This window comes from Anarhichas minor, unplaced genomic scaffold (genome assembly GCF_050575085.1).
Source record: "Anarhichas minor isolate MPS153535 unplaced genomic scaffold, ASM5057508v1 ptg000073l, whole genome shotgun sequence".
NCBI classification, from domain to species: Eukaryota; Metazoa; Chordata; class Actinopteri; order Perciformes; family Anarhichadidae; genus Anarhichas; species Anarhichas minor.
In genome coordinates, this window is record NW_027466519.1 from 135,466 (window position 1) to 158,158 (window position 22,693).

The following is a 22,693-nucleotide window of genomic DNA, read 5'->3' on the forward strand; positions in this document are numbered from 1 at the left end:
CCTTAAACAATAATTGTGATTAACGCAGTGATGGAGGGAATGCTTAAAGATGCAATGTGTTTACATTGGCTGAATTTGTGTTGCTGCAGCTCTTCTAACTAAAGGTCCATCTGCCGGAGCTGCAGCTCGCTCTCCTCCGGGAGAAGTAGTCTCCTGGTGTCGTGAAGGACAAAACAAAACTCTTGGTTGTTTTTTGCCAGTTAATTTCCAGCAGTGTTATTTCGACCGGCTCTCAGAGTTTCAGCAGTTTGGTCAAATTCAGCGTAGCTGGCTTTTTTGCCCCCCCCCGATCCGATGACTGTAAATTTAGGTTGTGTGGACCCAGTAGGCCTACTCGAGGTGAAATGCTGCCTTCTGTTTCTTTGCAGCAGGTGGCCAGATCTTACACACTGCACCTTTAAGTTCAAGTAGCAGCACCACAGTGTAAAAATAGTTACAAGTATGTTCAGGAAAATGAACTTGAAGCATCAAATGACGTCATTATGAAGAATGCACGTTTTATATTATTACATTTGAACCGCTTTATACTGCGCATACTTTAACTTGCAATGATGCATCATATTTTGTTATTTGATCATACACACTAGTAAATACTTGTAACTCCAGAAATACTTATGTGCAGTATTTGAGAAAATGTAATTAGTTATATTCCACCATTACCCAAAGAAAACCCATAAGAGACCTCAGACAGACAGCCTGAGTGATGGGCCTTCTATTGGATACAATCCTCCCTCTGCTGGTGAGTCCCTGAAACTACAGCCGAGATGAACACACCAGAAACAACCATCTGCCTGATGATGTTCACCAACTTTCTCTGATATCTCCCTCACCAACTATATCACATGACAGTAAATGGTCACGCCTAATGTGTAGGCTATATACATGTAAAGACCAACTCTGCCTCCTAAATGTGTATAATGTATCTGTTGATTCACAAGTTATGCAAACACAATGTCACATGGGGAAAAGAGCTGCAGTTGATTTAAAAAAAAGTAACGATGTCTCATCTCTTAAAATTGTTATTAAAACAGATGTTTCTTTGTTATTTGACACATGAAGGAATTACTAAGCAAAGCTGACGTATTAGTTTGTAGAGGTTTGTCTGACTGGATCTTAACTGATATACGTCACAGTTTATATCTCATAAGTGTGGAGAGATTTACAGAGAGACACAATGTTGCCAAATCACGCCTCCATCTTTTGGATAACGGTGTCAGACTTTTCCTTGTGCCACAGAGCCAAAGCGGAAGTTGTAACGTCGTCTCTCTCTGGCTCCGTTTGCATATGATCTTGGAAAAAGCGAGCAAGCTTGTACGAGAAGCCGGGGAGGGGGTGGGGGGTGGAGAGGGTTGAAACGTTTGAGAAAACCCTTTTTTTTTTTTCTCCTTCTTTTTCTTGGACTGCTGACGCGTCCACCCACCCGGCGACGTGCTTGTGCTGGAGCACAGAAAGCAGCTTCCACCATGTTACTGCACTTTCTAGTTTTAGGGGCCTTCGTTTTCCTCGCGGACGGCTACTTCTCGGAGGAAATGTACCCGGAGGAGTCGAGGATGCAGCCTCCTACGGTGGTTATCGCCATTCTAGCCAGAAACACTGCTCACTCCCTGCCGTACTACCTCGGAGCTCTGGAGAGACTCAACTACCCCAAAGCTCGCATCACTGTGTGGTGGGTTCTCCTGCATGCACCGCCGGGGCTGTTCGTAGAGGGCTCTCCTCTGGTTTAAACCCACCGTAGCAGCCGTTCAAAAGGTCAATGGCATTTAAATTAGTTTGAGAAAGCAGCAGCAGCAGCGTCCTACCCCCTCCTCCCCTGTTCCCTCTGAGCCTTTCACTCCGCCGCACTCGCTTCCTACTGTGGACTGCGTTAGTTTTTTTTTTTTTTATTCCCTGTAGAGCGTGTTGTAACTGATACCCTTTCTTAGCACTCGTTTTAATGAAAATAGGACTAACATTAGTGATTAAAACCCATAAACTGAACTGTCCTCGAAGGTTTTTTTTTAGCAGTAAACGCCTCTGTGGAGTACTTAAGTGTAGTTTTATGCGTCGTAAAGTGACCCCTTGTCTCATTTAAAACCCATTCTGCTTGTACATTTATCGTTTGATTTGATAAAACTGGATCCATCTGTTGCTGGGTTGCATAGCAGTATAAAATAGATGGTGATAATTATATGACACGATCTATGGCGATGGATTCACAGTAAATGTGTGATATATGTACTTTGTATAGTTGTGTTGTGTTCACAGTAGTGTGTGTGTGTGTGGGTAGTTTTATATCACAATATCAGTGTCATAATAAAGAACATTTTCTAAAAATCAATTGAGAAGTTGTTAATAACAACAGTGTGTCTGTTTTCAGCTTATCCAGCAAATGACATACCCGACCAATCATAATACTTTCATACCACCAGAAAGCTTCCTTAAGAAATAGTTGGAATTGTATAAGGAAAAAGAGATCCAAAGCATATTTGAAAGGAATATCATAATGCAATAACATGGTAACTGTAGGCTGCTCCGCCGGATCAAGCATGTGTTATTATTAATGCGTCTTAAAGATGTGTTGGAATTAAACCGGCATTTGAAACACATCTTACCACCTGCTCTCTCTGTGCTCTTCAGGGCAGCCACGGATCACAACGCAGACAACACCACAGCCATACTGAAAGAGTGGCTTACCGTCATGCAAAAATTCTACCATTATGTTGAGTGGAGACCGATGGACCAGCCCACGTAAGTCCAACTATATGAATGTATTCTTCTATATTCACAGCAGGGGTCTGGGTAAGCGAACATCCTGTTGGTCCTGTGTAGATCTAAGCCGATCTTACTGTCCGAAGCAACATGAAGTCAGCTTTTATGACCTCTGTAGTGCAACTATTAACCACTCGGTTGCCTAAAGATAACACACCTTTTCACTTTGCATAATAAAGAATGATGCAGCACGCCTCTGCTTGTCCGTATACGCCTTGACTGTGTGGACATCCGTCTGAGCTGAAGAGGCCATTACTGGAAATAATGTGTGCATGCCAATCATACAGTCTGACTGCTAATCTGCTTACAGTCACTGAACTCTTTAAACTGTCAGCCTAGCTGTATTTTAAGCTGTGTATAGACGTATACACAGCTTATCATATGTTGAAACCATTCAGCCTAATTCAGTTAGTAGTAAATTATGAGATATGAGAAGATGGCAACAATATACTATAATGTCTTTATTATAACTCTCTGTTTTAGGTCCTACGCAGGAGAGTCGGGTCCTAAGCATTGGCCCAACAGCAGATACGAGTATGTGATGAAGCTGAAGCAGGCGGCCATCAACTTTGCCAGGAAACGCTGGGCCGATTACATCCTGGTACATAATAAGATACATCTTCTTGTGACGATAAGATTCAAGTCAGCTCCGTCCCTTGATTTATCCGATTCCATTTGTTCCCCTCTTTGCTGCTGCTATTTCATCCAAGAAAACGTTTCTCTTGTTCCAGAGACATGACTCCACAATCACTCTCCTGTTTTTCCTCTCTTTCCTCGGTCTCCTCTGTGTCTCTGTTTCAGTACGTTGACACAGACAATATCCTCACCAACCCCGAAACCCTCAACCTGATGATGGCAGAGAACAAGTCAGCCATTGCTCCCATGCTAGACTCTCAGGGAGCGTACTCCAACTACTGGTGCGGTATCACGCCACAGGTGAGTGTGGACTTGATAGTGATCTACTGGAAGGGAACACATGAGAGAGAAACAAAACCAGTGTGAAGGGAAAAGTCAGTCATTGCTGCCCATGTCTCCATAGTCATCACATAAAAATGACCTCTTTATATCAAGATCCCTCCAACACATGGGTGCCTGACACCGTCTCTGTCTTTTAAGGGATATTACCGTCGAACAGCAGAGTATTTCCCCACCCGCCAGCGGCACAGACTGGGCTGCTTCCCGGTGCCAATGATCCACTCCACCATGCTGCTGGATTTAAGGAAGGCAGGCATGAAGAAACTGGCCTTCTTCCCACCTCACGAGGACTACTCGTGGCCCTACGACGACATCATCGTGTTCGCCTTCTCCTGCCGGGCTGCAGGTCGGTCGGCGCTTGTTTGTGGTTATGTGTTTGCAATCAAATCCACAAACGTACCTTCTTTACTGTAGAATAATGTGTTTTGGAGGGGAAACCTAAGATGGTACACAATGAATGTCTCGTTTATGAATTAATTCATTGATTGATTGGTCTTTGATGCCACTCAGAGGTACAGATGTATCTGTGTAACAAGGAGCGCTACGGCTACCTGAACGTCCCGGCCAAACCTCACCAAACCTTGGAAGATGATCGCCTCAACTTTGTCCATGTCCAACTTGAGTCCATGAGTAAGAGCAGTTTGTATTCAATATTAATATTAATATAGACAGATACTGACGGGGAATACAACTCAAACAAACTGACACAGTGTTTTATGTTGGTTCAGCTTTGTTATGTTGGATTATTCTCTTGTAACGTGTGTTCCCTCTTCGTCAAACAGTTGATGGCCCTCCAATGCGCCCCTCGCGATACGTCCATATGTTCCCCAAACAGAGAGACCTCATGGGCTTTAATGAGGTAAGAGACACCGCGTTGTTTTTCTGGTAGAAGCAGACATTTGTTTTCAACCAACAATGTAGTCGCAGCATCTGTTTTTTTTGTCTTTTTAGGCTGTGTTTATCATTCAGAGTAAGCATGAAGCATACTCTGAATCAAAATCTGAAGAAATTTAGTTTAAGAAAGTACAGACTTGTCTAAAGACGTGAGGGAGTTAATGACATACATGTCAGTAATGATATGCAGTTAACAACTAATTGTCCTCTCCTCAGATATATCTGATTAACCTGCGGCGGCGTCTTGACCGTAGAGACCGGATGCTGTTCTCTCTGAATGAGCTCGAGATTGACGTCAAGGTGGTCGACGCCGTGGATGGGAAGTGAGTACACTCTCGGGGAAAGAATGAATACAGCGAGACCACTCAACTGGCTTAGATAGAAAGAGACAAATCAATATCGACATGAGGAGATGCTGACATAAAGTGACGATTGGAGAGTGGTTGGTGAGAAGGAAAGACATTTCCTTACAGAAATGTGCTGTTACATCAACTCATAGTTGTGTTAAATTCTTGGCATTGGGTTCCCAGATAATATTCTGGTATTCGATGCAAATTGTGAATGTCCTCTTTATTAAGGCCATTCAGTTATCTGTACAAGGTTAAACGTTTTAAATGTGTTGCTCCAGAATCTGAGGTTTCATTGACATGGCCTCATTTCCAACCGCCCTCTTTTCCCCTTACTCTTGCCCCCTTCCCTTCATGGGAATATAATTACTATAACACCTGTATGTTTGTGTGTGTGTGTGTGTGTGTGTGTGTGTGTGTGTGTGTGTGCGTGCACAGTGCACTGAACAGCAGTGACATAAAGATCCTGGGTGTTGACCTGCTGCCAGGCTACTATGACCCGTTCTCTGGACGCACCCTAACCAAAGGAGAGGTGGGCTGCTTCCTCAGCCACTACTTCATCTGGAAGGAGGTGAGAAGACACACGCATGATACATGGAAGTCTTTATTGGTATGACTGAAAGTGAGAGCAAGACAGATAATATAATCATGAGGATGAAGGATGGCATTCTGATCGAGAGGTGGGATTGGATAGAAGGATTTTTCTCTGGAACTCCAATCAAATCTGTTTATCAAATTCAAAGCCTTGCATATGTTTTTTAAATGGCATTCACTGCAATTGATAACATTTTCAAGTATAGATAAATTCTAAATAAATGAAAAATGTAATTTGAAGACTGAAATTCCAAGAAGTCCAAATATTGCCATGTAGATAATTACCTATAAACTAATAACTACTCAGACATTTTGTAATTTTGTCTTTGCTATTACAAATAAGGAGATAACGTTTTTTTTATTTTTGGTTTCGACTTGGGTTTTTCCAACTTGTAAATGGACCCAAAACAGAACACAAGCGTACTAAATATACCATGCATTCCAGACATGCTAAGTTCATATTTTCCTCCCTTTTCTCCTCAGATGGTGGACTTGCAGATGGAGAAGGCACTGGTCCTTGAAGACGACGTTCGTTTCCAGGCCAACTTCAAACGACGAGTCGTCAGACTGATGGAGGAGGTGGAGCAGGCGGAGCTGGACTGGGACATCATGTAAGATGGACACGTTTCATTCACACAGTCCTTGTTTTGGCAGGGATGGGTGAGGTTTAGGATGAGTATGCTCAAAAGTATGCTGTGTGTGGAGGAATGGGGTCAGAGGAAGGAAAAATTCACATCCGGGAATACATTGCACATCACTCATTTGTGTGTGTGTGTGTTTCTGTGATTAAGGTCTCTGCAGGACATCGAAACAAATGTTTTTAATCTAAATCATACCGAGAGGATTAGACAAAACCTCAGACACACAACGAAGGCATTTTGAAACTATCTATCAGCAGGAAGATAGCTTCTTTCTATGTGTGTATTGTGTTTGCGTGACTTTCTGGAAATGGTTAGACACACATGCAGAGCAAATGCTGAAAAAAAAAAAAAGACAGTACTTCCGAAATGATTTCCAACACATGTGGCAAGAAATAACATCAGCATTGCAGCAGATTTCTGGACTCTGATGTTTTAGACATTGCCTCATTTCTTCTCCACCGTTGTTGTTGTTTTTTTTGTTCTTCATCCTTCTTCCTCTTTGTTTCTCATTGTGGCTTAACGGTGCTGCAGATACTTTGGCAGGAAGCAGGTGAATCCCACAAAGGAGGAGGCGGTGGAGAACGTTCACAACTTGGTAATGGCCGACTACTCGTATTGGACTCTGTCCTACGCCATCTCCCTGCAGGGAGCCCAAAAACTGCTCAACGCTGAGCCGCTGTCCAAGATGCTTCCTGTTGATGAATTCCTCCCCATCATGTATGACAAACATCCCAAGTATGTATGACGACAGCACTGAATACACCTTATTAATCCACACCTCATACTTTTCTTGTTTAAATCTTGACGAACATGTTGGTGAAATGATTTAGTTGTAGTTGTTTTGTATCAGTCTTTTTCACATTCAGCGATTTTTATGATAAAACTTGTTTTTCAGCACTCCACAACCTCCCCGCCAGACCTATAAATCTGAAAGTAACTTCATAACTGCCACAAACATTCTTCCCATAGTTGCCTAAACTTGCATACGTGCTATATATTTAGCCTGGAGCTGATAGATTAAAGAAGTATAGTGAAGTCTGTGGTTTCTTTGGAAAAAGTCCGTTTTGCCCATACTCTCTATTCTTGTCAGTTTAATGCAGTGCTTGTCGTGCTGAATTAGAACACCAAATTTCAACGGCGGACTTAAATCTTTGTGAACATTTTGTTCTCCTTATGATGTGAAGGTTTCATGGCAGCGTGTCTTTCTGAGAATGATTGTCTGAATTTTGGGCAAAGTGGACAGTGTGGTTGCCAGATACTTTAACAGCCAGAGGGGATACAGATGTGTCTGTGGCAGCTGTTTTTTTAGCCACGCTATTGGTATGGCTTGTCGGCAGGTCTGACAGTCAGTCCACGACTGTGGTCCAGACTGAAAATTCTCAGATGAGGTAATGGAAATGGTACCGACATTCATGCGGGAATAACTTTGATGACCCCTTAACCTTTCAATAAGTGCCATCAAAATGTTAGTTTGTTCAATACTTGCCATTTGCAAAACTAATGACATATCATCAGCCTCAGCTGTACTTTGTGTTTAGTGCCAATTAGCAAGTGATTGCATGCTAACACCTTAAGCTAAGACCGCCAGCATGGTAAACATTATACCTGCTAAACATTAGAGTACTAGCATTGTCATCGTGACACGTTAGCATGCCAACATTAGCACTGTACTTAAAGCACCACTGTGCCCAAACTGCAGCCTCACTGAGCTGCTAGCGTGGCTGTAGACTCTAGTTTACTTTCTTATATTCATGTTGGCGTCACATGTGGTCCAGCCAAGGTTGTCTTAAAACGGCAACATTTAAGTCCTCCCACCACTCGAAAAAATGTTCAACACTCTTCTTTCTGAGCCCACACTAACTCCTCCTCTTCCCCCACTTAACTCACGCAAGATGGTTGATTGAATTTGTGGTTTGTTTGTGGTTTAATATAAAGACATTGTCACGTGCATTCATTGCGTCATCTTCTGAAGTTTTATAAAATATACACTTCACCTCAAGAATCTCTTTTTTTTTCATTATTCATTGTCTGCATCTCTTTGCAGCCCCGACCCAATTTCTAACCCTAATCTCTCCGTCAAACGACTTTTCTCATCATCCCACATAGCAGACTGACTGAGACACATATGGGGCGCTGACTGTAAGAGATGAAATGCACCTTGGGCTGAAGGGCCTGCAAACCAGAAGGCTTGGCAGTGTCTGTGTGCTCCATCATGTGTGCAAAACTGGCTTACAGCCAACCCACTTTCTCTATTCTCTCTCTCACCTCTGTGATTCTAATTCGATATGCTTGACTAGTCGGCAAAGAATGCACAGCGACCGCACACCACACATCGGTCCTGCTGTCGCCCGTTCACGCTAAGAGCAACTGAACTGTCTTTGGAAATCTGTCTCTGTCTCCATCTCTTGTCAAATCAGTGAATTCCAAATCCATCATAAAATATCAGTGATATTGACTAAAACAATATTATTGTGCACTAATATTATATCTCTGATGCAGGACTTATATTTTGTCTTTGTGACGTACTAGATATATGTTAAAGAATGAACCACATCAAATCTATATAATCTCTTTTCCCTGTTCTCTCTTTGCAGTAAGGACTACAAGTCCCATTTCACCAACAGAAATTTACACGCCTTCAGTACACGCCCCCTTGTGGTCCAGCCGTGTCACTACGCCGGCGATCCCCAGTGGGTGAGCGACACGGAGACGTCGACTCTGTGGGACGACGACGCTGTGCGCACCGATTGGAGGGGTTCCCACAAGACCCTGAAAGGGGCTGCGCCGCCAGCCGGTGTGTTGTCAGCGACCTACAAGGATGAACTTTAGTGCGGAGCAGACGTAGCCGTGGAGAACCTGCAGGTCAAAAGGCCACAAGGTCAGAGAGACAGATGCTGAGGAGAGAAAGTGTTCCCAGACTTTATTTTCGGCCGCGCCACCGACATGCCCGGTGTCATTTAAACTGGACATTTCAAAGCATGTCAGCAAGAATTTGTCGTAAGAGGATCTTTTTGGTGGAAAACAACATAAGGGACAATGTTTAATTGAGGATGTTTGTAAAGAAATGTCTTTTAATACTTCTACAGATGTCAGTGCACCCTCAGACTCTTTTTTATCTTTAATTCAGACATTTTAATATGAGAGTTTATACAGTTTGTTTGGCTGATAACAACAGCTTTTTTTTCTGTATGCTTGTGTTGGTTTGTGTGCTTGTGATGATTGCATGTTTATAATGTTAATTGGACAGCATTTAATAGGACAGGGAAGAGGTGACTTTACAGGCGCTGACTGAGGCTCCAGTAGCTGCACTGTTCACACCTCCTGGCAAGTTTGGACAAAAGTCTATTGTTATTGATATGATTTCTTTGTTTCCCTTTGTTGGTATATCTGTCTGCTTATCCATTTCTCCATTTGTCCATCAAGAGAAACACTTGTATTTAACCCACAGCTATACTGACCCTAATTGATATTTCCATTGGCTTCTATAACAGTTTTAAAGCTGATGTGCCTCATGGTTTCTAGAGGACTGTATAAGACTGTTTCAGTGGTACCAGATTATATTAAGGGAGTATTTTGTTAGTGGAACAAACTAATTGAATGTTTGCATTTGAACAGTTTCAGCCTCTATAACGTGTTTTGATATATATTAAGTCATTCATAGATTAACTGACATAGACCACCATCTCCTCTGTGGCTGTTTTTTCATATTTTTCACTTTTAGCCACAGAAATTGGATTTCAAGGTCAGAGTTTGTATAATATTTATTTAGCACTCCCAATTCTACAACCACCAGGTCATTCTACTCTGGCTTTTTAATTGTATGTTTTTGGAAGTATTAAACTGTATTTATATAGACTTAAAAATGATATAACATAATCTATATTCTTGAGCTAAAACCACAACATATTCACACTCCAACTAACGCGTATTACGCTTAAGTGTTTTCAAAACCAGTAAACATGTATTGTGATTACTTTAGACCACATCTTTTGAAATAAACAAGTCATTTTGGGATATAGTTGCATAAAACCAATCATGAATGTTGAGATGTGAACTCCTGGTGTCAGCTTTTGCAGAATGCTGCTACTTTTTTGGGGGAAAAACCAGCTGCTTTGCTGTGCTAAATATTATGTTAAAAAATGAAAAAGTCGATAAACGGCATAGAGACCATTTCCACAAAACAATCCAAAAGTGTCCCAGTTTATTTATTGTATTGGACCCAAACTGTTGCCAAGCCATGCAATACTGTTAAAACCGTAATCTATTAAAACACAGCCTTTGATAACCTTTTTGTAGCATCACTGGTGTCCTTAAGTCAATGAATGTTTGGACATTTGCACAGGGTAGCAATGCAAGTACCTGATGATGTAATTCTGATGCCCCTCATGGATTTAAATGATGATGATCAGTTATACTAGACCTTTTGTATTCGTTAGCCGTGAAAAGCATTTATGATGAAAAGGTTTTTAGGTATCTATTTGCTGTTATTATTAGTGTATCTTTTCCTTTATATTTCTTAATTTATTTGTCGGGTGTTTCTTGATGATGGATGAGTCGCAAGACATGATGCAAAGCAAGCAAATTGCAATCGCTTTTATGACAAAAGCCTCTGTGTGTTTGTGTCTTTGAGCAACACATTTGTATTCAGATGTTATAAAACAGGATGTTCGGACACTTGAACAGCAAACCTTTCTGACATAAATTGTATTTCTCATTGTCATTGTGGTTGTTTTGTATTAGTTAATAAACCAAGCTTTCTGTGGACAGAGACGTATTTAAGTATATTGTCATTTGAAAAAAAAAGTACCTCCAGATGTTGCATTGACAGAAATCCACCACCAGATGGTTCAGTTTTTCATTTTGTTGACTCAAAAAATGTACCCAAAGAGAAGGGGTGACCACTTGCATAGTTGTTTTATTCATACACTTTCATAATAGTGACAATCTTTATAACTCTTATTTCACATATATCTAACAGAGAACTCTCAATTTCTGCCAATTATTTTCAAAATATCTTAGTAGCTCAGGAGCAGTGCTGTCTGTTCTGTCACAATGAGGTGTAACAAGTCAAACCACATAATGTGTATTCAGTCGTATTGTTTCGTGAAGTCACTGGTGTTCAACAGTCAAATGCATTGGCAAGAATATATGACCAGTCTTCTTAGGAACCAGTAAAACCTGATGTATACAAGTAATTTGAGGAGTTTGTGTATTTATATGTATATTACCCCTAGGCCTACAGCTGTGCTAAATATTTCCCTCTGGAACACCATGTCACATGTCAGAATGAATGACATGTAGCTAAAGAAAGGTCACAACATACACGGGATAGGCTTGCTATTTGCATAAGCATAGCACACACACTTGCACATGTAAAGGTGTGTGTGTACATGTGCATCCCATGCTGCACTTAGTTACTAGTTAGGCAACTTGGTTATTCAACTACATGAAAGGGTTTTAAAGAAGACAATAAAGGTCAAAGGTTGGTGTACTGTAGACAGCCAGAACACACACACACACACACACACACACACACACACACACACACACAGATAAAATGGAAGGATTGGCTGCAGCTCTTAGTTTTAGCTCTCCTGATCCAGGCTGTATGAACAGGAGAGAACGTCCTCTCACAGGAGGGAACCTAAACTCAGCGCCTTATTGGCTGCTGGCTTGGAGTTGGGCAATCACAAGGTCAACTTTGCAAGCAGAGCATTGCATATGGCTCAGTGATACAGGGCATAAGGTTTCATAACGTTGTGCTGCTGAGGCACGGAGGGTCGTTTAAAAAAAAAAAATCTCATCTCACCCTTTATTCCCCTGCTGCAAGATTACTCCAACCATCTATTCAATGTCTCACACATACAAGCTCTTCATACATGATGTCTTGTGTTCCACTTCTGCTTGGTTTGGTCTCTGGACTGTGAGGCTTCTCAACAACAGCTGCTACCCTTGACATCCCCCAACACACACAGTTTATATAATTGAATCTAAATAAAACAACTAATCGACTTCTTGTCGTTCTCCTATGGCGTTGTTTTCGTGCTCAACATTCCCATAAAGGATTTACATTCTCATCTCATGTTACTTGGCTGTAAAACCAGATCTATGTATGTGCATAGCCCTCTGGGCATGTGAGCTGAGCATGTGCTGGCAGAGTTACATCCAGATAACTATACTATCACTATTTTGTTCGTACTTTGTCTTCTAATGGGCTTCGCTATCAGTAAACGTGAGGAGAAGGCTGTTAAGGATGTGATGTGCTCCCAGCTGGGCCCAATCCGTGCATACAGCAGCTCAGACCCAACTGCTGACTGGTCGAAAAGAAGTTAAGTGGCCAGGCCACTCTGCACTGCTCTGTTCAACTGGGAGTCCCAAAGACTAACCGTAAACCTATTGTAACCCGCTGGTATACATCTGAACTGGATGGTTCCCCCACAGACGTTGCACCAAATTAGTTAGGGGGCTGAGCAGCACTCGGCATATTAGCACAAGTGTGTCTGTGCATGTACATATATTAAAAATAATATTATTTACAAAGTGCTTTACAATGCAGCCATAAAAATGATAAAGGATGTAATGCAATGCCAGACACACACACACACACCTTTCCACATATATTTTCAAACAAATATAGATGAATCCAAATCTACTTACAGTACCATGACGTCATCATTATTGACATGTGAATTTGTGTATTTGGTTGTCTGACTGCGCGCTTTGTGGGTTGGATATTTATATGTGATGCAAATATGAAGCTTTGTGTGCTTATGATGTGTTTTCTATTGCGCGTGGTTTTAAAGTTGTACACGGGTTTCTGGCAATGTTCTGATTTGGGCTGATTTTTTTTTAATTGGGCGGGCTTGAAGTTGTGATTGGGCTGGAAACTGTCAATCCGGTCTGGCAACACTGCCCCCTGATCTTGTCCACATGCGCGAGGCGAGGTGCAGTTCACCTCGACAGCTGCTGTACTGCAGACCCCACTACTACGCTTTAACACGCATTTTTTTAATCACTCCAATCCCGTCTTTCTGCAAACTGTTTGTTTTATTTTTTTTTTTTTTCATCTTTTCAGTGTATTTTTCTGGGACAGTCGGTAAAAGTCGGAACCGAGTGTAAGTGTGCATGCGGAGACCGAACTGCTGTTGTGCAACAAAGGTTCTGCACGGTGGAAGCTGCAGGTTTGGTGACGTTGTTCTGTGATCGAGGCTTAATGTTGCAGAGTTTGTGCAGTTACATGTGAGTTACAGCTCGCATCCTCGCAGGCTGCTGTTTTGGGACGTGGGGTTTACAGGCTAACGCGTGCTGTATGTTCAATGGGCATGTTACGTGTATGTGCTAATTTATTACCGTTTCTAAAATCAAGCGACAGCGGGTGTTGTGAAGACGCAATCAGAAATGTAGAGTTCACAACTAAAAAACGGAGGACCAAGGCAACACCAACAACAAACTTTTTTTCAACGTGTAAAGCTGATAGTCCACAGAAACTATTCAGCCACCGTGCAAATATCACCCTAAACCGGGTTCTCACGTTTTTGATCCGGGAATGTGTAGTCGGGTTTAGTCAGTACAAAGACAAGTCAAGGCAATTTAGTTTATAGCACGGCAAAAAGGCAGTTCAAAGCGCTTAAATAAAGAATAATAAATAATCATTAGTGCTGGGGCTGTTATGCTCCAAGTCCAGTCTTCAAGGTATGTCAGATCTGTAATGCTATGGCGGAAGGCATTGCACACAGACCGTCATTCATTGACCTTGTTAAAGTTGCAGCTTAATCTTCTTTTAGTAATAATATGACACAGTGAACCTTGATCTCTATGGAAAAAAAAACCAAATTTGTTTCAGCGTTTGGTGACTGGAACTGGAGTTTATCTACATTATCTCAAAGCACCAGTTTGCTTGAACCTTTCCACCATATTGTATATGAAACGATGCAAAATTCAATTTGATGAAATGGTACACAAACTATTTTCTGCATATTTATTGACTATAAATAGTGTGGCATGTCTTACTCATACAGAATATACTGTTATGTCGCCTTGAAGTTCAGACATGTTTTTTAGTAAATAACTTATGTTGTATTGTACATAACTTTACTATGACCTTAAATATTCTGCATGGATACAATCCAGATGTTTCTGCAGCATCACTCTGCCTCTCTGTGTCCTCTGACTGATCACAGAGGCCATGGCCTTCCTTGGGCGCGCAGCTCGGCGTGTGGTGTCGACAGTGCGGCCTCCTCTCTCTCCCTTGTGCCGGACGACCGCTCGGTCCTACAGCTCGGAGCCCACCAAGGAAAAAAGTGTTCCCTACGAGAAGACGCTAAAGAAAAAGGATGGAGCCTCCTCTGGACCCACTAAACCTTTACCCAGGTTGGCTCAGTGGGTGGATGTGTGTTAACTGTATTGTGTGCACCACAAGTGACCGTTGACTTCCAGTAGTTTTTTGCATTTTAAGACCAGCTTCTGTTTGAATTCTTACATGATGAGATGCTTTTGCATGAAGAATAAACGCACAACTGGGTAAATTGAGGGTTTGTGCAATGGATCAGTACAGCATCGCCCCTTATCCCACTTTGAAAGCCGTGTTCTCAGCTCACCTGTAGTTACCTGCCTCAGATCAGCGGATGTGGTGGTGATCGGAGGAGGCAGTCTGGGCTGTCAGACCATCTACCACCTGGCTAAAATGGGGATGACCAACGTAGTTCTGCTGGAGAGAGACCGACTGACTGCTGGCACCACCTGGCACACCGCAGGTAACGAACCGTATAGAATATGGAGAATAAGGAAGACTTCTATGTGCAGTAGTGCAGGTTCTGTTGAAACCATCCACCCCTCACTCGTTTTCTCTGCACTACCTACTGTATCTTTTTTCCATGTCTCCTGTACTTCAAGTCTTGATAAGGTCTCTGCAGATAAAGTGCTCACAGTTGTATTTTGACCTGCACACTGAACATGCATTTTTGTTAATCTGCCTGTGTGTGTGTGTGTGTTCACTAGGCCTGCTGTGGCAGCTCCGTCCCAGTGATGTTGAGGTAGAGCTCTTGGCCCACACCAGGAATGTGATCAGCAAAGACCTGGAGGAGGAGACGGGTCTCCACACAGGCTGGATCGAGAACGGAGGACTCTTCATTGCCTCCAACAAGCAGAGGCTGGACGAGTACAAGCGCCTCATGTCGGTAAGAATCACGGTTGTTTCATGTGATAAAATACCATTGAACTTTCCCTCCATGAAGTGGCACATTGGGAACAAAAAAAAAAAGTATGCTACAAGCAAAAAGCTGTAAATCTCAGTAATGCTCCACAAAAGAAATCCACGCTTCCAAAATCGTTTTTTAGGTAGGAGATACATATGATCACTGGCCAACAGCATGTAAACAAAAGTTTAACAATAAACAGGCTGCTACAGTGCATGTAAAGACTTATATTCAACTGTGATTTCTCCAAGTTACCACAAATACTGATTGTTTCTGTCAGCTAAAGGGCTGCCAACAGGTATTGGCTCATAAATAATTGTATTATTGAGGTAATGACCCCTGTTGGCATAATTACCGAAGAACAATACCTGAGAGAAACTTGATTTGTGCGCACACCACAGGCTCCTAATAAAGTAGCAGTTTTTAAGAATTGCATTTCAATGGGTTAAAACATATTTTCAGCTGCTCCTCTGGGGTTTTAAAAGCAGAGTTCATATTTTAATTGCTCAACATACGCACATGATCAGGGAAAAGGCTTTTGTTTACCTTGATTACGTGTGTTTGAAGTTCAAAGTTCACATGAGACTTCACCTACCCAACGCATGGCGTGAAACTGATCCGGCCAGGAAAAAGAAGCCAAAATATTATGGTCAACTATCCTCAGTTAAAACCTAGTTAATGATATGCTACTAGTGGCTGTTACTCAACTCCTCCTTCATACAGTATGCTTCAGGAAGCAAAGATTTATCATTTGATGTAGAATAAAGGTGAAAGAACTGATCATCTTTAAATGGGGAAAATGAATCCCTGTTACTGAAGAACGTAACTAATAAAAAATGCCATCTCCCCTCATTTCTAGCTGGGTAAAGTTTATGGTATCGAGTCCCATGTCCTGTCACCGGCGGAGACCAAGGACCTGTATCCGCTGATGAACGTTGATGATCTGTACGGAACCCTGTATGTACCAAAAGACGGCACCATGGACCCGGCAGGCACCTGCACCACCCTGACCAGAGCTGCCACCGCCAGGGGAGCCACGGTAACGAGCGCTTGTCTGCTGACTAGTGGTTGTCCTACTGGACCAGCAGTATACAAAATGTTTCAGAATTAGTTCATCCTGGGGTTTTCAAGTGTTGCCACTGTCCGGGCCAATCATGTCTTGGCCTTGGGCTCCTCTCACCGCGGCAACAATGGTGTCGATCCACCCCAGTTTCCAGAATGCAAGCCTATTCCTTTGGCCGACCTCTTATCTTTAAAGGATGAAGTTTGGCCGATACTTGGAGATAAACTCAAACCTCCACATGAAAGCGCTATTAATCATACTCAATCAACTCATCAGGGGTGCGAGAGTAGCATATTTCTCTGGCCTGATCAACAATAACAAGTATAATGTTTGATTAATAATATTGACAAAATTATGAATCCTGCTCATTCTTGATTTCCTGGCTACCTCATCTTTTCTGAATTTCTTTGTGGACGAGATCAATGCCTGCTTTTCTTTCTGCCAATTCAGTTTAGTGAGCTGCCAGTACTGTGTAACAATGGCACCCATATCTGAACAAGGTAATCCAGTGTAGATAGCCTTGTGTACAGCTAAACATTACTTGCTGTTTCTAACTAAATGACGTCTTGAATGGCAGTGAAGTTTTGATGGTCAGTGCTTTCATAGTGCATTTCAAACAAAAGTAGACTGGAACTGTTATACATACGCTGTATACAAATTTAGAGACGAGCCTTTTTAGAACTTCAGGCTTTAGTCTGACTTTTTGGCCTCCATAGAGACGTAGTGCGATTAACAATTTTACCTTTGTCTTATGCTGTAGTAGTAGTCTTTGAGGAATTGAATATGAAGAGGATTATTAAGGCAAAATTGTGTCAAAGGAGAGCGATTGAGTCAGTAGACTGAACCTCCACTGCCGTCACAGCGGCGTTGGGGAACATTAGGCCAGTCTTCTTTTTCACAACCTCAGCGAGCAGATAAAAGGGCTCGAATGATATTAGATTGAATAACTGTGCCACTCGTCAGGGTGGAGCAGAGCATGTACATCATCTTTAATCTATGTCTTTTAATCAGGTGATCGAGAACTGCCCTGTGACCGGCATCCAAGTGCGGGCGGATGACTTCGGTGTGAAGAGGGTGAAGGCAGTGGAGACCGCTCATGGGACCATTGAGACGCCTTGTGTGGTGAACTGTGCAGGTGAGATTCAGACAAGATAGACAGCTAACTAACATACAAAACCACAGATGAAATGCATTTTGGTCTTATTGGTCATGTAAAATACATATTTTGTGACACAATGCGAGGCTTTCTGGATGTAACTTAAGTTGATATTTGAACAATTTGGTGCAATTTTACAGGTGTTTTTCCCGAAATTGCATTCATCTACATTTAAAGGTGGCGTTCTTCTGACATTTTTGTCTCCGTGTGTTACATGCAGGTGTGTGGGCCACCAAGCTGGGGGCAATGGCTGGAGTCAAGGTGCCTCTTGTTGCAATGCATCACGCCTATGTGGTGACAGAGAGAATTGAAGGCATACAGGTAGGACCTCCATGTGTCATACCTGAACAGCCTCACTGTGGTTCATGATCTGTTGCATGAAAAATATAATCAATCAATCACAGAGGTGGCTCCTGATTATAACGGCTCTATTCTGTCATTTGTTTGGTTTATGGGGCCCATACAGGGTACTTTAATAGAGACACAACATGTCCTCTGGTGTACAAATCTGTATCTAAGATGTATTTTTAATCATGTTGGGCCAAACACAGTATTTGTGCTACTTGTGTTTGTGTAAATCCCTTCATCTGTCTGTATTAACTCTTTTTGACCTGCAGGGGGCACTGTGACATTACAGAGTTCCACCTTTAATGGTCCAGAATGCCATTAGTGACATGTGTGTGCTTATTTGTGTAAGAGAGAAAGGGGGAATGATTTGTTTGTATCGTTTTTAATGCTGATCATATGTGTATTTGGGGGGGGGGGGAGGCCTCTGTATGCAGATCTACCACATGTCTGACATTGCTTGTGTAAATTTCCCTTTGCTTGTGAATCTTGTGCGTTAGCTTTAGTCAGTGTACACATGCATAACTGTGCTCGTCCTCTAGAGGCCGGTGGTTTTTAGGGGGGCTGTCAGAGCTTCTCTGTGTTATGTAGTTTAAGAGCAGCTTAACCAGCATTACTGCTACATCATGTACACAGACGTCAGCCCACACGCACAAAATGACACAGTCGGAGGCCACCGGGAAATCTGTTCCCACCAGGGTGTGCGACTTGTCAGGTCAAACATCTCACGCTGACCTCATGACTGTGTGTGTGTGTGTGAATACATTGCGATGCTGTGGTGGGTTTGAATTTAAAAACGCTCGCTGGAGACTGCTGTACGGGTTTATATCTGTGAGCTCACGAAGGACAGAGTGCATCGAAGTCCAGTGGTGATCACATGGAGCGAGCAGCTTGACTGTACTCGGCACAGAAGAGAGAGTAAGGCACAGTTTTGGCTGTTATTATATGTAGCGTGCTGTTTCCAAATGTCAGCTTGTTCACTGGTATTTTTGGTTTTGTACCCACGGAGCCAGTTGACTTTGGAATGAAAAGCACTCCCCACGGAATGAATACAAATGACACGACACACGTAAAGTGTAACTGTTTCGGCAGACACTTCTCCCAGAATATTTACTCCGACTCAAGGGGATGAATGCTTCTCTCTGCTGTGTTTTGGAAAGAAGATTTCATGGTGTGTCAGTAGCTGCCTTACCATACGTAAAGAAGCTCTATGGTTTGTTAAGGCACGTCATGGTATGCCACCGGAGCTGTAGATAAAGACTCTTATGGTTGTTATGTCCCGTATTATATACACTTTTCTATATGTATGCCTCTGGTTACAATAACAAAAAGCACAAAATACTATGGAAGAATCTGGGTCTATAATCTTATTATCAAACCTAAAAGAAAAATGGCACAATTATTCTAATTGATCACAAGTTTAGTTCATTATCTGGTTTGAATGGCAAGCATTTTCTGGTGCAGCTTCAACTCCGAACTTCGAACTGCCAATCAAACAAAGTGATCTCTTCGATGTAGATTGAAGCTCTTATAATTCATCCTCCTCTTGTTCATGAACATGAATCTGCCCATCATTTTGTCAGTGAAACACAATTAGTTTGGACTAATTCATGTTTTTGAATGTTTCCACTTTAATCTTCACTCGCTGCAGAACATGCCAAACGTCCGGGACCATGATGCATCGGTGTACCTGCGCCTCCAAGGTGACGCCCTGTCTGTGGGGGGTTATGAACACAACCCCATCTTCTGGGATGAGGTAAGCTTGAATATTGTCTGAGGAACAGTTATTCCCTATTGATAGCTTCCAGACCCTGAAACCTTACGTATTGACTGTCTACGTGCGTATCAGTTTTGTTTGGCATAAAATCAAATACTTCAATTGAGAACTATGTAAAGTTTAATCCTGTTTACATAGTCTCTGTCAGTTTGACCCAGTCTCTTATTTAGTCTGTTTTTCTTCTCTTTTAGTTCTTGCTGCTGTATTAGCATGGAGGTCAAACTGTGTTCATAGCAGGACTAATACAACTGTGTGTGTGTGTGTGTGTGTTCACTATCTCCCAGTGGTGGAAGGAGCTATTCAGTAAGTAAAAGTGGCAATATCATAATTTACACTGCTCAAAAAAATGAAGGGAACACTTAATCATCACAGTATAACACCAAGTGAATTAAACTTCTGGGATATTGATCTGTCCAGTTCGAAGGCGTAAACGATTGTGAATCAATTTCACCTGCTTTGGTGCAAATGAAAGCGGCAACAGGTGGAAGCAACAGCAAGACGGCGCAGGAAAATCGTTTTTTTCCCCCCTAGTTTTGCAATTTGCTAGTGCCCTTGTCACTACTGGTAGCATGAGGGCGATACCTGCAGTCCATTTAGGTTGCATGAGTAGTCCTGCTGCTCCAGAATGGCACATCCACACAAGCCGTTGCAAGAAGGTTTGCTGTTTGCCCAGCAGCAGGACCGGTATCTGCTCCAACAGGAAGAGCACTGCTCTACAAAATGACCTCCAGTGGGCTACTCGTGTGCACGTTTCTGACCAAACCGTCAGGAACAGACTCCATGAAGGCGGCATGAGTGCCCCCATATACTCTAATTGGACCTGTGCTCACAGCCCAGCACTGTGCAGCTCGATTGGCATTTGCCAGAGAACACCGTTCTCTTCACAGATGAGAGCAGGTTTACAACTAGCACACGTGACAGATGTGAAGGAGTCTGGAGATGCCGCGGTGAACGTTGTGCTGCCTGCAATCCAGCGTGACCGGTTTGGCGGTCCGTGATGGTCTAGGAAGGCATATCCTTGGAGGGTCGTTCAAACCTCCACGTGCTACCCAACGGTACTCTGACCGCTGTTAGGTACCAGGATGAAATCCTCAGACCCATTGTTAGACCTTATGATGGTGCAATGGGCCCAGGGTTCCTCCTGGTGCAGGACAATGCCCGGCCTCATGTGGCCAGAGTATGTAGGCAGTTCCTGGATCAGTAAGGCATTGCTGCTATTGACTAGCCTTCACATTGAGAACCTCTGGGACGTTATCACCTTTTATAGGTTAATGATTTTGGTTTCCATTGACCGTTCTTACATCATTTTGTTCTTGAGGAATTACACAATGAAGATATCAATAAAGATTTTCAACTTGAATATTTTGTTCATCAAGATACGATGTGTGATTTAAGTGTTTTCTTAATTTTTTTTGAGCATTGTAATTTTATATATTTATGACATATTAGGATGCTTTCTTGCCAAGAGTTGGAGGAGAAGAGTGATGCTACTCTTATGTCTGTAGTCAGGAAGCAGCTAGCCTAGCTTAGCATAACAACTGCAAGTAGGGGTAGCTAGCCTGGTTCTTGCTACAGTTCATAAGTGCTTCTATCAGCACTTCTAAAGCTCACTACACCTAATCCCAAAAAGTGTAAAAGTGACACGTGAAATGAAGTTGTCGTTTGGTTGGAGGTTGTCTTTGGATATACTGTAGGCTGGTAGCTGTCTGTTCGTGTTTCCAGTCTTTGTTTTAAGATAAGCTAACCAGCTTCTGGTTCTAGCTTCATATTCAGAGTACAAACATAAGAGTTTCAAGGAAGCAAATAAGCCTATTTCTTGAAAATGTGAACAATTTCTTTAAAGTATGTAGCCGGACTCCGGATGCATTATTAGTTTAGAGGCGGCGTAAACAGCTAGCCTGGCTCTCTCCAGAGGTATGAATGCCTACCTAATAGTTAAAAGCTGACTTATTGACACAATATATCTCATTTGTTTAATTCGTACATGAAGAAAAATGCAACAGTGACAATTTGTGGTTTATAGGGGGAGTTGTGAGCTGAAACGAGAGTGGTATCATCAATCCTCTCATCCAACTGAAGACAAGAAAAGAAATAAGTGTATTAAAAATGTTTCTTTTGGTATCAAAATAAAAATATAATCATAGAAAAAGTGGTTGCAACATTGCAAGTCATGCAACAAGCAGTGTACAGTAAACACTGTACCTGTGGTTGCATTGAGGCAAGGTTGGTATACTGAATAGAAATTCATTTATGTGTGTATTTCCACACTAATGGAAGGGCCTAATGGCTTCAGTGTTTTTTGGTAAGTACCCTGGGCAGGGCTCGGTATCGAATTTGCATTTAAAAAGCAATGTGTTGTTATCCATTTCAGCGTAACAAACATATTGATGAGCATAGCATATGCTCCAAAGGCAATAAACCCATTGATTTTAACAAACCCCATAGCCGCTCCTTCAGCACCACCAACAATATATATACAGTATGTATAATATTTTTAGCTCCACTACTGGTGAAATTGCTTTTATTGGAATATAAAAACTTAAATATGTCTTTAACAACTCTTTTGGCAAGTATAATAAGTAATTGCACAGGCTGTTCTTTCAGGCACAGACGGACTCTTTAAAGGGGCGGCTGACTTTAGAGAATGATCTTTATATAAGCTTTTAAATCGACAGGTGGTCTTGGTCTTAATGGATGTGTACTGTCTCTCAAGGACAGGTTTTTAGAGCAGCGTGTTAACTCGGCTGGCCGGTTTTGGTGGCAGGCATCTTCGCTCTTTTTCCTCTTCTGGTGTTTTATTTATTTATTTATTCTTTAAATCTGTGCAATGCAATGCAATCCTGGTTTCGTACCATTAACAAGTAAAGATTGCTCTATTCAACCTGTTCATGTTTAAGAATGAGCCTCGCAATGAAATACATTTACAAAAGATATCTCAGTTTTTAATAGAAGTTATCTA

General features: G+C 42.1%; 2 protein-coding genes across 2 annotated transcripts in view; both read left to right on the forward strand.

The window, feature by feature from the left end:
- The first annotated feature begins 1,092 nt into the window (after window positions 1–1,092).
- cercam (cerebral endothelial cell adhesion molecule) lies at window positions 1,093–10,963 on the forward strand. The gene is made up of 12 exons (XM_076079734.1): window positions 1,093–1,666; window positions 2,617–2,727; window positions 3,232–3,349; window positions 3,550–3,684; window positions 3,865–4,069; window positions 4,234–4,353; window positions 4,506–4,582; window positions 4,834–4,940; window positions 5,403–5,535; window positions 6,042–6,169; window positions 6,731–6,934; window positions 8,794–10,963. The coding sequence occupies exons 1-12, from the start codon at window positions 1,464–1,466 to the stop codon at window positions 9,026–9,028; spliced, it is 1,776 nt and encodes a 591-aa protein (XP_075935849.1). The 5' UTR covers window positions 1,093–1,463; the 3' UTR covers window positions 9,029–10,963.
- Window positions 10,964–14,384: 3,421 nt separating this feature from the next.
- Window positions 14,385–22,693, forward strand: part of sardh (sarcosine dehydrogenase) — a 32,167-nt gene continuing 23,858 nt past the window's right edge. The window contains exons 1-7 of the mRNA XM_076079846.1: window positions 14,385–14,569; window positions 14,816–14,952; window positions 15,197–15,375; window positions 16,253–16,432; window positions 17,468–17,591; window positions 17,833–17,933; window positions 19,609–19,713. Coding sequence (XP_075935961.1) covers window positions 14,385–14,569; window positions 14,816–14,952; window positions 15,197–15,375; window positions 16,253–16,432; window positions 17,468–17,591; window positions 17,833–17,933; window positions 19,609–19,713 — 1,011 coding nt within the window. The remainder of the gene's footprint in view (window positions 14,570–14,815; window positions 14,953–15,196; window positions 15,376–16,252; window positions 16,433–17,467; window positions 17,592–17,832; window positions 17,934–19,608; window positions 19,714–22,693) is intronic.

Coding starts and splice junctions, on each gene's coding strand:
- cercam (XM_076079734.1), top strand. CDS start 1,464: ATGTTACTGCACTTTCTAGTTTTAGGGGCCTTCGTTTTCCTCGCGGAC. Junction 4,354..4,505: donor TGTCCAACTTGAGTCCATGA/GTAAGAGCAGTT, acceptor TTCGTCAAACAG/TTGATGGCCCTCCAATGCGC. Junction 4,941..5,402: donor GTCGACGCCGTGGATGGGAA/GTGAGTACACTC, acceptor GTGCGTGCACAG/TGCACTGAACAGCAGTGACA.